The 12,786-nt window shown below is 36.7% G+C and overlaps 2 protein-coding genes and 1 long non-coding RNA gene across 5 annotated transcripts; all 3 read right to left on the bottom strand.

Annotated features, from left to right (window-relative positions):
- Window positions 1–435: 435 nt before the first annotated feature.
- On the bottom strand, window positions 436–4,837 carry LOC143560305 (uncharacterized). 3 transcript variants are annotated; one of them, XM_077048634.1, is made up of 11 exons: window positions 4,545–4,837; window positions 3,427–3,512; window positions 3,138–3,334; window positions 3,020–3,070; window positions 2,889–2,939; window positions 2,731–2,803; window positions 2,602–2,653; window positions 2,363–2,506; window positions 2,178–2,297; window positions 973–2,097; window positions 436–852 (listed from the first exon to the last, which is right to left on the bottom strand). In XM_077048634.1, the coding sequence occupies exons 1-11, from the start codon at window positions 4,596–4,598 to the stop codon at window positions 649–651; spliced, it is 2,157 nt and encodes a 718-aa protein (XP_076904749.1). In that variant the 5' UTR covers window positions 4,599–4,837; the 3' UTR covers window positions 436–648. The 3 variants fall into 3 exon arrangements, with proteins under 3 accessions (XP_076904749.1, XP_076904747.1, XP_076904748.1); XM_077048632.1 differs by having other exon boundaries at window positions 436–2,097; XM_077048633.1 differs by having other exon boundaries at window positions 436–2,097; window positions 2,731–2,791.
- A 1,719-nt stretch (window positions 4,838–6,556) lies between these two features.
- LOC143560270 (uncharacterized) lies at window positions 6,557–8,850 on the bottom strand. The gene is made up of 7 exons (XM_077048605.1): window positions 8,828–8,850; window positions 7,841–7,925; window positions 7,611–7,719; window positions 7,399–7,487; window positions 7,210–7,274; window positions 7,039–7,117; window positions 6,557–6,860 (listed from the first exon to the last, which is right to left on the bottom strand). Exons 2-7 carry the CDS (start codon window positions 7,904–7,906, stop codon window positions 6,702–6,704), a joined length of 567 nt encoding a protein of 188 aa, XP_076904720.1. The 5' UTR covers window positions 7,907–7,925; window positions 8,828–8,850; the 3' UTR covers window positions 6,557–6,701.
- A 40-nt stretch (window positions 8,851–8,890) lies between these two features.
- LOC143560269 (uncharacterized) lies at window positions 8,891–9,271 on the bottom strand. The gene is made up of 3 exons (XR_013140091.1): window positions 9,160–9,271; window positions 9,017–9,083; window positions 8,891–8,926 (listed from the first exon to the last, which is right to left on the bottom strand). It is a non-coding gene; the product is annotated as an uncharacterized LOC143560269 (long non-coding RNA).
- Window positions 9,272–12,786: the final 3,515 nt, after the last annotated feature.

Genomic DNA, 12,786 nt, shown 5'->3' with positions numbered 1-12,786 from the left:
TCAACACAAATTGCACTATTTGGCTTCGCCAAACGTTATCACCATGGCATTTATCGGTCGATTTCTTGTTAAATCATATCGGGTGGTAAATTACCATACGTAAATGGGGTTATTACGTAAAACTGCAAATTCTTTACTATACGGTACAAAATGACATACTCATAATCAGTTGATAACGTTTATAGGGAGGTTCCACTAGATAGCGAATCCACTAATAAAAAGTGCACGCTCAACTGAGCCTGAGTTTGCTAGCCAGAAAAGTAGACATGCAGACTCCGTTTGCCACTTGAAACGAATTCAAGTAGTTCGCTTGCCATGTAAGCAGGTTCATGAACTTTCCTTGCCACTTAACACTTTGGACTGGTGTCGGGGTTATTTAGAGTCCGATACCTCGAGCAGCAGACTACCTAGAAATTATGGCAAGTTAATTGCTCCATATATTAACTAGATAAAAGTTGATACATTAAATGCTAAAAAGTAGTCCGCTACATACAATGCAAACCAAAATAAGTTTGTTACATATTTTTTCAATAAACTCCAATAAGAACTAGACAAAGAATTAAACCAGTAATCAGAGCCGAACCTACTATAGCTAAACACTTTGATGACATGAGCATCAAGTAGAATGTAATTATACCATCTTCTAAACTATCCTTCTTCCATAGCTACAGCATCATTTTCTGGTGTGAGGTCCAAGGTTCCGCCTTTATCATCTCCCACATTCTCTGCAGCATTTGCATGTTTGTCCTCGTTATCAGCCTCAGCCACAATAGGATTATTTGCAGGTACCGGTTCCTCGGTTTTAGCCTGCTGCGCCACATTAGAGTCAACAGGCTCCTCAAATCTCGCCTCCTGGATCACGTAAGAGTCAACAAGCATCATAAGTTCCTCGGTTGTAGCCCACTGAGCCACATTAGGGTCAACAAGCTCGGTTAGAGCTTCCTGAATAATAGAATTATAGTCAACATGTACCAACGGTTCCTCAGTCGTAGCCTCCTGAGCCACATTAGAGTCAACAGGCACCACAGGCTCCTCAGTTTTAGCCTCCTGAACCACATTAGAGTCAACAAGAACCGCTGGTTCCTCAGTTGTAGCCTCCTGAGTCACGTTAGAGTCAACATGCACCACAGGTTCCTCTGGTTTCGCCTCCTGAACCATGTTTGTGTCATTACTAGAAACAAGCACCACATGTTCCTCTGTTTTAGTGTCTATTGCTTCCTGAGCCACATTAGGTTCAACAGGCACCACAGGTTGCTCTGTTGTAGCCTCTGTTGTATCCTGAGACACATTAGATTCAACAGGGACCACGTGTTCCTCGGTTTTAGCCTCCTGAAACACATTAGCATCAGTACTAGAAACAGTCACCACAGGGTTAGCTTTGGCTTCCATTGCCTCCTCAACCACATCAGGTTCATTAACTAAGGAAACCAACATGGGTTCCTCAGATTTAGTCTCTAGTGCACTCGTATGAGGTTGGTCAGACACATCAGGTTGTACATGCAATTCTGCAGGTACTTCAACTGAAGAGCCAGAGACCACTGGTTCAGCTGATGGTTGAGTGACAGGTCCCACTGCTTCAGTTACTTCACCTGTAGAGACCTGTTCAGCTTTATTATGCTCTTCAGTTATAGAATCAGGCATCAAGGGTTGTACTTTCTGCAACTCAACTGGTACTTCATCTGCATGTGCTGATGGAACACGCACCGCCGGCTGCAACTTTTCTGGCTCTAGTGATGTTTGGTCAGATGTAGCAGATACTGTGGTAGGTGCTGTTTGTTGATTTTGTGGTGCATTAGCCGTCACAGGTTCTACTTTAGACTCTATTTGTGATCCTTCAGGTGGAACCGTTGGATCTAGCCTCTGGCGTTTTTGTGGTGTTTCAGGTGGCAAAGATGGGGCCACCGATTCCACTTTTGGTTGCTTCGGTTGCACTTCAGCTGGAGGATAGACTCTCAAAGTGCTAACCGTATGATTGTTATTATTATTAGCGCCATTTTTGTTCTGGTTTGCAGCAATAGACTCGTTCACAGCATGAAGCTGCTGCAACCTATAATCGGTTTCAGGTCTACGGCATATCTTCCTCAACGCCACTATTTCCTGGAAATTTAAAAACAAATACTATAGTAACTAACTTTTTCTAAAAAAAATCTTATTAAAATATGTATGTAGTTACACACCTCAGATTGATCATGATCATAGCGCACCAAAAACCTACAACGACAACCTCTTACATCATGTCGCCTTCTTTGTGCATCCAGAACATGTGCGTCAAAGTATAGAGCCTGCTCTTTTCCTTCCTACAAAATCCAACTGTTTTTAGAACCAGATTCTGATTTCTTAATATAATATAAATAATTATCACCTGAAAACAAAGGATGAGATCAGCAGGAAGAACAGCTACACATTCAGATGCTTCACACGGAAGAGACCTTTGTCTCACATTTTTCTTTACATTAACCCATTCATCCTCTTCAGCTCCAAAACCAGCAAACCGTACGAAAACTTCCTGAATAACATAAGACAACGTGATTAAATCATATGAGATATATCATGGAAATCAGATGGATATACTATAACGCATTGATTATGTTATATAATTACCGGATCACCCGTGTCAAGAGACCTATGTGATATAAAAGTTGAAACATCATACCTACAAAAAAAAATAACCAAGATTTAACATTGTTACATAACATTATACACATTAATTACACGTGTCTATGTACTAACCATGCACCATCTCTAGCAGACTTAGCTTCATATTCCATCTGAGAATTATCCATCACCCGCCCTGCACCTTGAACTGATCCAATTCATAACTTAAAAACCTAAATTTCTCAATTTCATTAAAAAATAAATGATAAATAAACCTAAAAATATTATCCCACCTGAAAAAGTGGGTGGCTGCTGGGGTGCTTGTGGGAAAGTCCTAACCGAAGCTGAGTTGACCAAAGGTCAAATTAGTCAACGACTCAACAGATGAATATAAAATTTCATAATAAAATCTATTCAGCTCTACCTGAAGGAACAGTTGGATGTTGTGGTACTTGAGGCAAAGATCTAACATTAACTGCATTATCAAGAACGTGTGTAAGTTATGTACAACAAATACTGCAGAAAGTGCAAGCTTAACTCACCTAAAGAAGCAGCATGTGGTTGTGTAACCTGAGGTACACCTTTTACCGTAGATGAATCATCTCGAGCCATTGGTGTCACATTTATCTTCCCTGGTTCTTTCGCTGCTTTGGCTCTGATAGCATATCGTCTATTTTGAAACCAATTCCACACTTGTTTCATTTGTACTTCTATTTTCCCCGATCGTTCTTCAGACTTACTACGCACACATATCCAACGTGACATTAACAGATTTTATAAAGATTGCCCAAAAATCTAAGCTTGGTATTAAAAATTCAAATAGTTATATACCTGAATTTTTCAGCTAGAGAAACAAGAACATTACTTTCAGGCATTACGATCTTGTGTGCTTGCAATATGGCTTCCATTTCCGCAATCTTTGAAGGAAAAATAGTTATTGGTACCAATTTGTTAAAAGATTAAATATGACATGTATTAAGCACCTCTATATGTAATATTTTCCATCAAATTTTATTTAACTATGAACCTTTCACCTAAAAGAGCCATAATTTCACATGAATTTGGCACCCTTCGGTATTAAAGACAAATTCTACTAATTTGTTGAACCTCAGATGTTCAAAAACATAATCTTCGCAAGGTGATGATTCATATTATCATTTTGAAAATCCAAAGCATACAATTACACATCATATAAACATTATAACTTTCATCTTAAGGACAATTTTAATTCTCCCAATAACCATTCAAAATAACAGAATTTATTAATAACCGAAACCGACGGTATTCACTACACCTAGTTTCAAACATTACAAATTAGGGATTTTAAAACTAACAAAAGCACTCAAGATTCCACATGAATGTGGTGCCTTTTGGTATTAAAGACTAAATCTACCAATTACTTGAACGACAGACGGTCAAAAACATAATCTTTGCAGCAGGCGATGACTCGTCTAATCATATTAATACTTAAATATATAAAAAAAACTAATCACATAAACATTATAATGTCCATCTTTAACCCAAATAAACATTAAAAAAATAACAAAAAGATATAGTTACTAGTACTAATTTGTTAAAAAGATTATGTATGATATAGATTATAACTTAAAACTTCAATGTGTCTGATATATTTTATGACAAAAAGACTGTTGTGCCCTAAGGCAAGATTCCATTCCACATGAATTTGGTGAAAAACATAATCTTTGCAGCAGGTGCTGAGTAGTCATCTTATTATTATATTGAAACTTAAAGATATACAAAAACTAATCAGATAAACATTATAATTCCCATCTTTAGGGCAAATACAATACCCCCAATAACCATTATTATAATTATTATTATTATTATTAACCTAATTTGAAACATACATAATGAATTAGGGATTTAAAAACTAACAAAAGCATAACGAAATTGGGAACAACAATTAGTGAGTATGAGAGAAAGATGACCTCAGCCTGAGTAAAGCGGAAAGAAGGACCTCCGTTACTGGGTGGTCTTCCCATTTGGTTTGATTGGATTACGTTAAACAAACCAGTGAGCAACAATTGCTGCTGGATTCTTCTAAACAACAATTACAACGAACAAGTGTATTTGAAACTAAACAGGAGTTTTTTTTTTTTTTTTTTTTTGTTTCGTGGATCGGAAAGACGAACAAAGTACGGTGTAATGTAAATTGTTACGAATGAATTGCTTGCGTTTTACTCGGATTTGGTTAAACTTGTCATTCACAGCGATTTTGTAGGTTTTCGTCCTTATTCTTTTGAAGATTGCAAATACAGTCCCGAAATCACACTAATTAAATTACACAAATGTGTCTTTTTAACTGGTGTTTTACTCGACGCGTCATGTCATGACAGTTGGTAAAACCCTAGCTTTGAAACCTGAGCGTTGGAAAAACACGATCATTGACGATGAGTCGACGCGAATTTGGTTAGTATTGGTTACGTTCGTTACGGTATAGGCATCGTTGGTAAAACCTAAGTATTAAAACCCAAAAATTAAACTCGTCAAATTCTCATTATTAGATAACAGATAATTATTTAACATCTTTTTTTTTTAAATATCAAATTGCTTTTAACCTCTTTATTCAAACTTTTTAAATTTTTGATTGATTTTGATTAATATCTTAAATCTATAATATATATAAACGAAAACATAAAAATCATATGTGTCGTGATGTGGTCGCTCCCCTTTTTTTTGGAGTCACCAGATTTGCTTGAGTTTTAAATGGAGGCTTCTCATGCATTTGACCCGAATTAGTGGGTATGGGTCTTACCAAACCCAGATATTCCTTAAACGGGTTATAACATCTCATTAAATAAAAAATTGTTTTCACCAAATTATTGATGTAAAAATCCTATAAAATAGGATATACTAAAAATTAGTATCTTATTTATTTTAAAAAAGATATATATATATTATTTAAATTAGAAAACCAATTTTATAGTTAAAAAAACGGGTATTGGGTCTCATCAAACCATAAGTATATTATTAACTTTCATAAATATTATTTATAATTAAAAAAACCAATTTTATAGTAAAAAAAATAAACGGGTCTTGGTCTCATCAAAACCATATAGCTTTTAAACCAAGTTATAACATCTTATTTATTTGTGAAACAATTTATCATCAAACAATAAGTATATTATTAACTTTTATACAATAAAAAAATATAAATTCAAAAAAAAAATTAATATTAGAACAAATAATATAAAACAACCCCCGTAATACGGGGGATAAAAACTAGTATGTATATATATATATATATATATATAACCGAACCCTTTAAAAACTTCTATGGTTGTTCGCTATATTTTCTTAAGCTGCCAGATTGATTTATTTGTAAATGGACGTTTCCCATACATTTGACCTGAATTCATGGGTATATGTCTCACCATACCCAGATGGCCGTTAAACGGGCTATAATACCTTTAAATTAAAAAATCAATCTCACCAAATATTTTACATGAAAATCCAATAAAATATGAATATACTAAAAAATAATATCCGATTTTTTTTTAAAAAAAAGATATTATTTATAGTTAAGAAACAATTTTACATTAAAAAAATAAATGTCTCATGGTCTCACCAAACCTATATAACTTTTAAATTGGGTTATAACACCTTAAAGCTCTACACAATCTCATGTCGACAGAAGAGATGTTAAGGCTTAAACATATGCTTGAACTTGAATATCTTGTGTTTGGGTACATTTGTTGTGGATGAGACGAGAACTTCATAATTAAGTGAGCTCAAAGGGGTAATCTAGTGATTTGATAACCTTCTAGGAAGTCTCCACTCAGGTAGCCAAACGCAAAATCAAAACTCTTGGTAAACAAAACATACAATAAACTACAACCACCATATAGTCTTATGTTCATGTTGCTTTAGGTGTAATACATAAATCCGCCGAACAAAAAATTGAGTTTTAGCTTAACAAAACTTTGGCTTCAATCAGCCTATTAAATGTTGTACAATTGATCTAAATTCTTGATCAATGGAGAAACAATATCACCAGTTTCCAATAAGATACCGATTTCCTCTAGACATGACCTCCACACGATGCCGCCACAAGAACTTTCAAAAAGAAAGTATTCATGACACTTCTAAGATGCAGGTGAACCTTCATTTCTCAGAGAAACTTTCTTTTTCTTCGGTTTCCGTTTCTTCTGCTTTAACTTCATCTTTGCTAAATCTTTCACACTTTTTTCCCATTCCCACCTTTTCATAACATAAAGCATCATGGCAGCACGAGCATCTTCTATCTATTAAGCATGTGTTAGTTATGATTACAAAACAAAATTACGACAATAGTAACTGAAATATATATGAATAAAACAATTTAGCAGGTTGCGTGGATCATAGACTTTGTGCATGTTTTTCTTTATTTGACCCTAAAACACAACCCACTTTGACCCGTTCTCATAAGTCAACGAAACTCACAGGACAATGCTCGCCATTTTGAATCTTGACACCAAGGACTTCGGCTGCAAGATTTTTAAGTGCTTTGCTGCGCCCATCTCTGTGTCGTATAAAAGGATTAGGGATAAATTAAAGCTATTTTCTCATATTTGAATATAAATTATCAAAAATAAGGTTTGTAATATAATATACTTTAGAAACGGTTGATACTCTGCAGTGTCTCGTATATCCGTCTTTGGATGACTTAATAACAACGCCTGCAGAAAACAAAAAGAATAAATTACACATTGAAACACTTTATTCAAAAAAATATATTATAACAATAATATGTTTTTGCGTATTTAACACAAATTATATTATTATTGTAATTTGTATATTAACCTTAAGATCGTTTCGCAACGCATGGCCAACAAGAATCTTGCCTTTGATCATTTCTGCCACTTCCTTCTGAACAATACGGAAATCCTTCGCTGAAAAAAGCATTATAAGTCCAGTTAATTACAAATTCAAGTTGTGGATCCGAAAAATGCAATAACTTACAAGAGTAATGAATATGCACGTAAAACACCAAATTAAATAGACAAAGTTAGAACCTTTTTTCAAGTCACGGGGTCGGATGCCACTTATTTGAGTACGAAAGTCAACCACACGCTCAACCGGACGAACGTGCTCATCATATACAACATTTCCCCACTTATTTACCTGTCATCAAAACATGTTTAATGGTTTACTTGCATGCATATCCATTTTAGGGTCAACCTTTGACCATTAAGTCAATGACAGACAATGTTATTACATATGAATGAATATAAATTTAAATTACCAATGTAACTCTTCCAAGCGCGCTTTTGTTTCCTAGCGGGCTGACACCAACCATTTCACAATCCATGGCGATCTCGTTTGTAATACTGTCAAATTGCTAATTAGTTAAATTAAATTGCATAAACATATCGACTAATTAACAACAGTAATGAAGACATTATGAATCTTGAAATGTGAAACCATCTAAGGGGGGTGTTTGAATGTGTGTTTAACTGGATCTAATGACTTCACTTTTGAGTGTATGGCTAAAAGTTATTGTTATTCTGACTTTATAATTATTCATGGTTAACTAAAACTGATTTGGAGATGCTGAAAGTAATAGCTGATAACTAAATGAATTACAATATTGAAAACACACATCCAAACACCCTAATTGGGCTAAGAGCAAAATACTGATGGAACCCATAAAACACAATAATATTTACGAACTCTTGTTATTTAACACTAGGCCTGTAAACGACCCGAACTTTCAGTGAACTATTCGTGAATCGTTCTCTGGGAAGTTCGCTTATGTTCGTTAATATGATAAACGAACAAACATGAGCAAATTATATTGTGCATTTAGTTAACCAAACGAAAATCAGCATATGGCTCATTCGCTCGTTTATGTATGTTACTTAATTACTTTACGTTTTGCTTAAGTTCGTGTCTAAATTTTTAGGCCCAACATATTTACGTTCATGTTTACCTTTAATTGGTGTTTACTTAGCTATGCTTGTTCATCTATATCAGTTATGTCCGTTCGTTTATACTATCAATGAACGAATATAAGCGAACACAAACACACTTTATTTCTTAAAAACACGAACAAGAAAACCGTGTTCATTTAATTGTTCGTGCTCAATGACTTCAATCAGTTGTTCGGTTAAAGTTAAATGAACAAACACAAACATGCTCGGTTAGTGTTCATTCAATTCATTCACACACCAATTTCAACACTTTTTGCACAAAAACAAGTGTTTTAAAAAAAGTTGTATAATATATATACCTTGAGGCTGATGAAGTAGGAGTAAGAACTCCTACGTTTTCCTGCAAGTTTTTATACAAATATTAGCATTCCCATTATCAGACCTCTCTTTACGTTTTCCTGCAAGTTTTTATACAAATATTAAAAAAAGTAATAATAATAAGACAATTAGATAACAAATTAACAACTGGGTTGAGTGAAATCACAAACCTAAGATGGTTTCTTGGGTCTGTGTTCGTGATTTGTTCGAAGATACTTCAGGCCGATGACCTAATTTCTGAAACACAAAAGTTAATTAGAAACATTAAGTGAAAAGATTACGTGTGTTAAGAAAGTGAAAGAAAGGTAGTTACTTGTCGGAGCTGAGCCCAGTTGGGGTTAAGCTGCTGCTTCTGATTCGTCATCGGACTGTGTCGGACCTCCGGCCGCTTTTTCTATGTTTGTTTGTTGTTCAAAGAGACGAGTCTATGTTTGTAGGTTTTTTACTTTGGTTCTTGTAAGAGCAAAATTGGAAATACATTCAAATATTCTTATTCCGTGGTCTACGTGTCAGTGACATGTCAATTCATAACACTTAACGTTTGTTACTTTAGTTGGTTAGTTAATATTACGTGGCATGTGTCTATGACATGGCATTGTTTTTTATTAACTAATCATCAACCACGATACATGGTCTTAATTGTTTGGTTTGGTGAATTATGTTAGTATTAATCATTGATTCCATCACTTTGATTGATCGACTAGATATTGATAGAGATTTAGTTTTAGGAGTTGTGTGCATGTCCACGGATTGATATTCGATTCTTATAGTTACTATATATGTTATGATAGGTAGGGATGAGCATGGTACCGTACCGTACCGACCGGTCCCGATCCCGAAAATCCCTAATTCTTGGTACCGGTACCGAAATATTCAGTTCGGTACCGTACCGGTACCAATCGGTTCCGGTCCAGATTTTGTGAACCCATTTAATTTCTTATATAACCTCCAAGTCTTGTGTCTATATACTTGTATATATTTCACATATGTATGTATTATGTTTGTGTAGCTGTGTGTTGGCTATGGTGAATGGAAGAGAGGAAAGAGGGCCGAGTTAGAGACAAAAAATGTGTGTAGATGAGTGTTTTGGTTATGACAAAAGAAATGGAATGGTTGTAGTGAGGGATCATTGGTCTCTAATGTTAATAGAAATGAGAAAAAATGAGTTGGTAACTTTAAGCTATAGGTGATAATGATGTTTCATAGATCATATCTTTTACATTGATTTTGTTCATTAGGTTATGTACACTTTTCATTTGGATAATTGTTCAAACAATAATCTTAGAGTATCCACAACAATAAACCTTCAAAAACCGTCACATCAGCGCCACGTCAGATTCCAAACTTTTCTTAAAAATTCACATTTTCTTCCACAACAGCAAACCATCACAAACTGCCACATCATCACCTACCTTATGCAAGAGGGACATCCGATTGCATACGAAATCCGGAAGCTTAATGACACCGAGAAGAAGTATACGGTGCAAGAAAAGGAGATGACGGTCGTGGTACACTGCTTGCGTACTTGGAGGCATTATCTTCTCGGGTCCAGGTTCATTATCAAAACTGATAACGTTGCCACTAGCTATTTCCAAACGCAAAAAATGTTAAGTCCAAAGCAAGCTAGATGGCAAGACTTCCTTGCGGAGTTTGATTATGTCTTGGAGTATAAGCCGGGAAAAGCAAATGTGGTAGCCGATGCACTAAGTCGAAAAGCTGAACTTGCTGCCATCACTAGACCCACATTTGATATCCAAGACCAAATCAAGGAAGGTTTAAAGGAAGATTCGTTTGCAAAGCATCTCTTCACCTTAGCCCAAGAAGGCAAGACAACTCGTTTTTAGGTGAAAGGCGAGTTGTTATTCACCAAAGGAAATCGGCTTTTTGTACCAAGATGAGGTGCTCTTAGGCGCAAAATCATGAAGGAGTATCATGATTCCTTGTGGGCTAGGCATCCTAGAGTTAAAAGAACGGTGACACTTATCGAAGGTACATTTTATTGGCCACGTCTAAAGGATGATGATTGTAACACCCCGGCCTCTCGTACGGCCAATATTGTCCGCACTGCCCACGAAGAGCTCACGGATTTGTTTTTGGTTGCCTAGATGTAGACTTCCCGAAACGCGTTGGTGATGTTAAGAGGCATGACATTACTTATGAACCAAGGATCTCTCTTGTCCACGGCCGATGTGGGATAGCCTTAGAGTGGGACGATGTTGTGTTTGCCAAGGGTGTTACAAACAACCCCCCTTTGGACTCATCGTCCTCGATGAGGCATGTCCCATCATCCCGAACGGCACAAGAGTGGCTCTGATACCATCTGTAACACCCCGGCCTCTCGTACCACCAATAATGTTCGCTCTGCCCCGAAGAGCTCACGGATTTGTTTTTGGTTGCCCAGATGGAGACTTCCCAAAACGCGTTGGTGATGTTAAGAGGCAGGACATTATTTATGAACCAAGGATCTCTCTTGTCCATGGCCGATGTGGGATAGCCTTAGAGTGGGACGATGTTGTGTTTGCCAAGGGTGTTACAATGATGAAGCGTATGTTCGAACTTGCCTAGTTTGCCAACAAGACAAGATCGAACAACGCCAACCCGGAGGATTGTTGGAGCCTTTACCCATTCCAAAAGGGCCATGGGAAAGCATTTCCATGGACTTCATTACTTGCATGCCCAAGTCTGAAGGCTCCGGGAGCATTATTGTGTTGGTTGATAGGTTCTCAAAATACGGAACCTTCATCCCTGCACCTGCCGATGTAACTGCTGCTGAAACGGCAAGGCTGTTTTTCAAGCATGTGGTCAAGTATTGGGGGATTCCGCACGTCATTGTTAGTGATCGAGACCCACGATTCACTGGGAAGTTCTGGTGTGAGCTGTTTAAGATTATGGGGACTGACTTAAGCTTCTCAACCAGCTTCCACCCCTAAACTGATGGGCAAACCGAAAGGGTTAATGCCTTGTTGGAGTTATATCTCCGACACTATGTAAGTGCAAATCAAAAGGATTGGGCGAAGCTCCTTGATGTTGCACAATTTTTTTATAATATGCGGAGGAGTGAAGTTACGGGGAAAAGTCCTTTTGAGCTGGTCACGGGGCGCCAGCCACTTACCCAGAATGCCTTAGCGGCATCATACGAAGGAAATGGTACAAAAGTTTGGAGGAATGGCACGAGAAAGCTGATTTAGCACGGGCTTCTCTCAACAAAGAAGCTAAGAAAATGAAGAAATGGGCCGACGATAAACGAAGGCATGTAGAGTTCCAAGTTGGAGACCAAGTCATGGTGAAACTCGTACCAAATTAGTTCAAGTCCCTAAGGAAGGTCCACAAAGGACTTGTTCGTAGGTACGAAGGCCCATTTCCGGTGGTTGCCTGAGTTGGTAATATGTCAATCCTTCAAGCACATATTGCTAGATCTATGTTCTGTGATTTAAGTATAAGTAACAAAGTGTTATATCCATAATTTTGAGTCATGTACACTTTATTAGTATTTCTTGTTGGTTTTACACTTGGGTGAACACTTATAACATAAACATTAATATTAAGTATGCAAATAAAAGATTAGGTTAGATATATGCTCACGATAGGTGGATTTCGCCTAGGAAGGAGATCTTGAACTTTGAGCACTTGAATCCAACTCCTAAGAACTTGAACAACCTTCCTTAGACTTGATTATCCCTCCTTGGAGGTAGTATGTGTGTGTGTGTGTGTGTGTGTGTGTGTTAAACAAAATCGACGCGTGATGGTGGAGATGGAAAGTTAGCTACGGTGGCGGTGAGGGGCTAGTGTTGGTGGTTTGTGAACCCATTTAATTTCTTATATAACCTCTAAGTCTTGTGTCTATATTCTTGTATATATTTCGTATATGTATGTATTATGTTTGTGTAGCTGTGTGTTTTGGTTATGGTGAATGGAAGAGAAGAAAGAGGGCCGAGTTAGA

This window comes from Bidens hawaiensis, unplaced genomic scaffold (assembly GCF_021521415.1).
Source record: "Bidens hawaiensis isolate Kalapana, Puna unplaced genomic scaffold, B.hawaiensis_p1.1 tig00020322_1, whole genome shotgun sequence".
NCBI lineage: Eukaryota > Viridiplantae > Streptophyta > Magnoliopsida > Asterales > Asteraceae > Bidens > Bidens hawaiensis.
Note: the sequence above shows the minus strand (reverse complement) of the source record. Positions and strands in the feature narration are given on the sequence as shown.

Excerpts from the sequence above, each read along its gene's own strand:
- LOC143560305 (XM_077048632.1), bottom strand. The coding sequence starts at position 4,598 with ATGGGAAGACCACCCAGTAACGGAGGTCCTTCTTTCCGCTTTACTCAG. Across the intron at positions 3,513-4,544 it reads TCCGCTTTACTCAGGCTGAG|ATTGCGGAAATGGAAGCCAT; the intron begins GTCATCTTTCTC and ends TTTCCTTCAAAG. Across the intron at positions 2,098-2,177 it reads ATGATCATGATCAATCTGAG|GAAATAGTGGCGTTGAGGAA; the intron begins GTGTGTAACTAC and ends TTAAATTTCCAG.
- LOC143560270 (XM_077048605.1), bottom strand. The coding sequence starts at position 7,906 with ATGGATTGTGAAATGGTTGGTGTCAGCCCGCTAGGAAACAAAAGCGCG. Across the intron at positions 7,275-7,398 it reads CGTTGCGAAACGATCTTAAG|GCGTTGTTATTAAGTCATCC; the intron begins GTTAATATACAA and ends TGTTTTCTGCAG. Across the intron at positions 6,861-7,038 it reads AAAATGGCGAGCATTGTCCT|ATAGAAGATGCTCGTGCTGC; the intron begins GTGAGTTTCGTT and ends CATGCTTAATAG.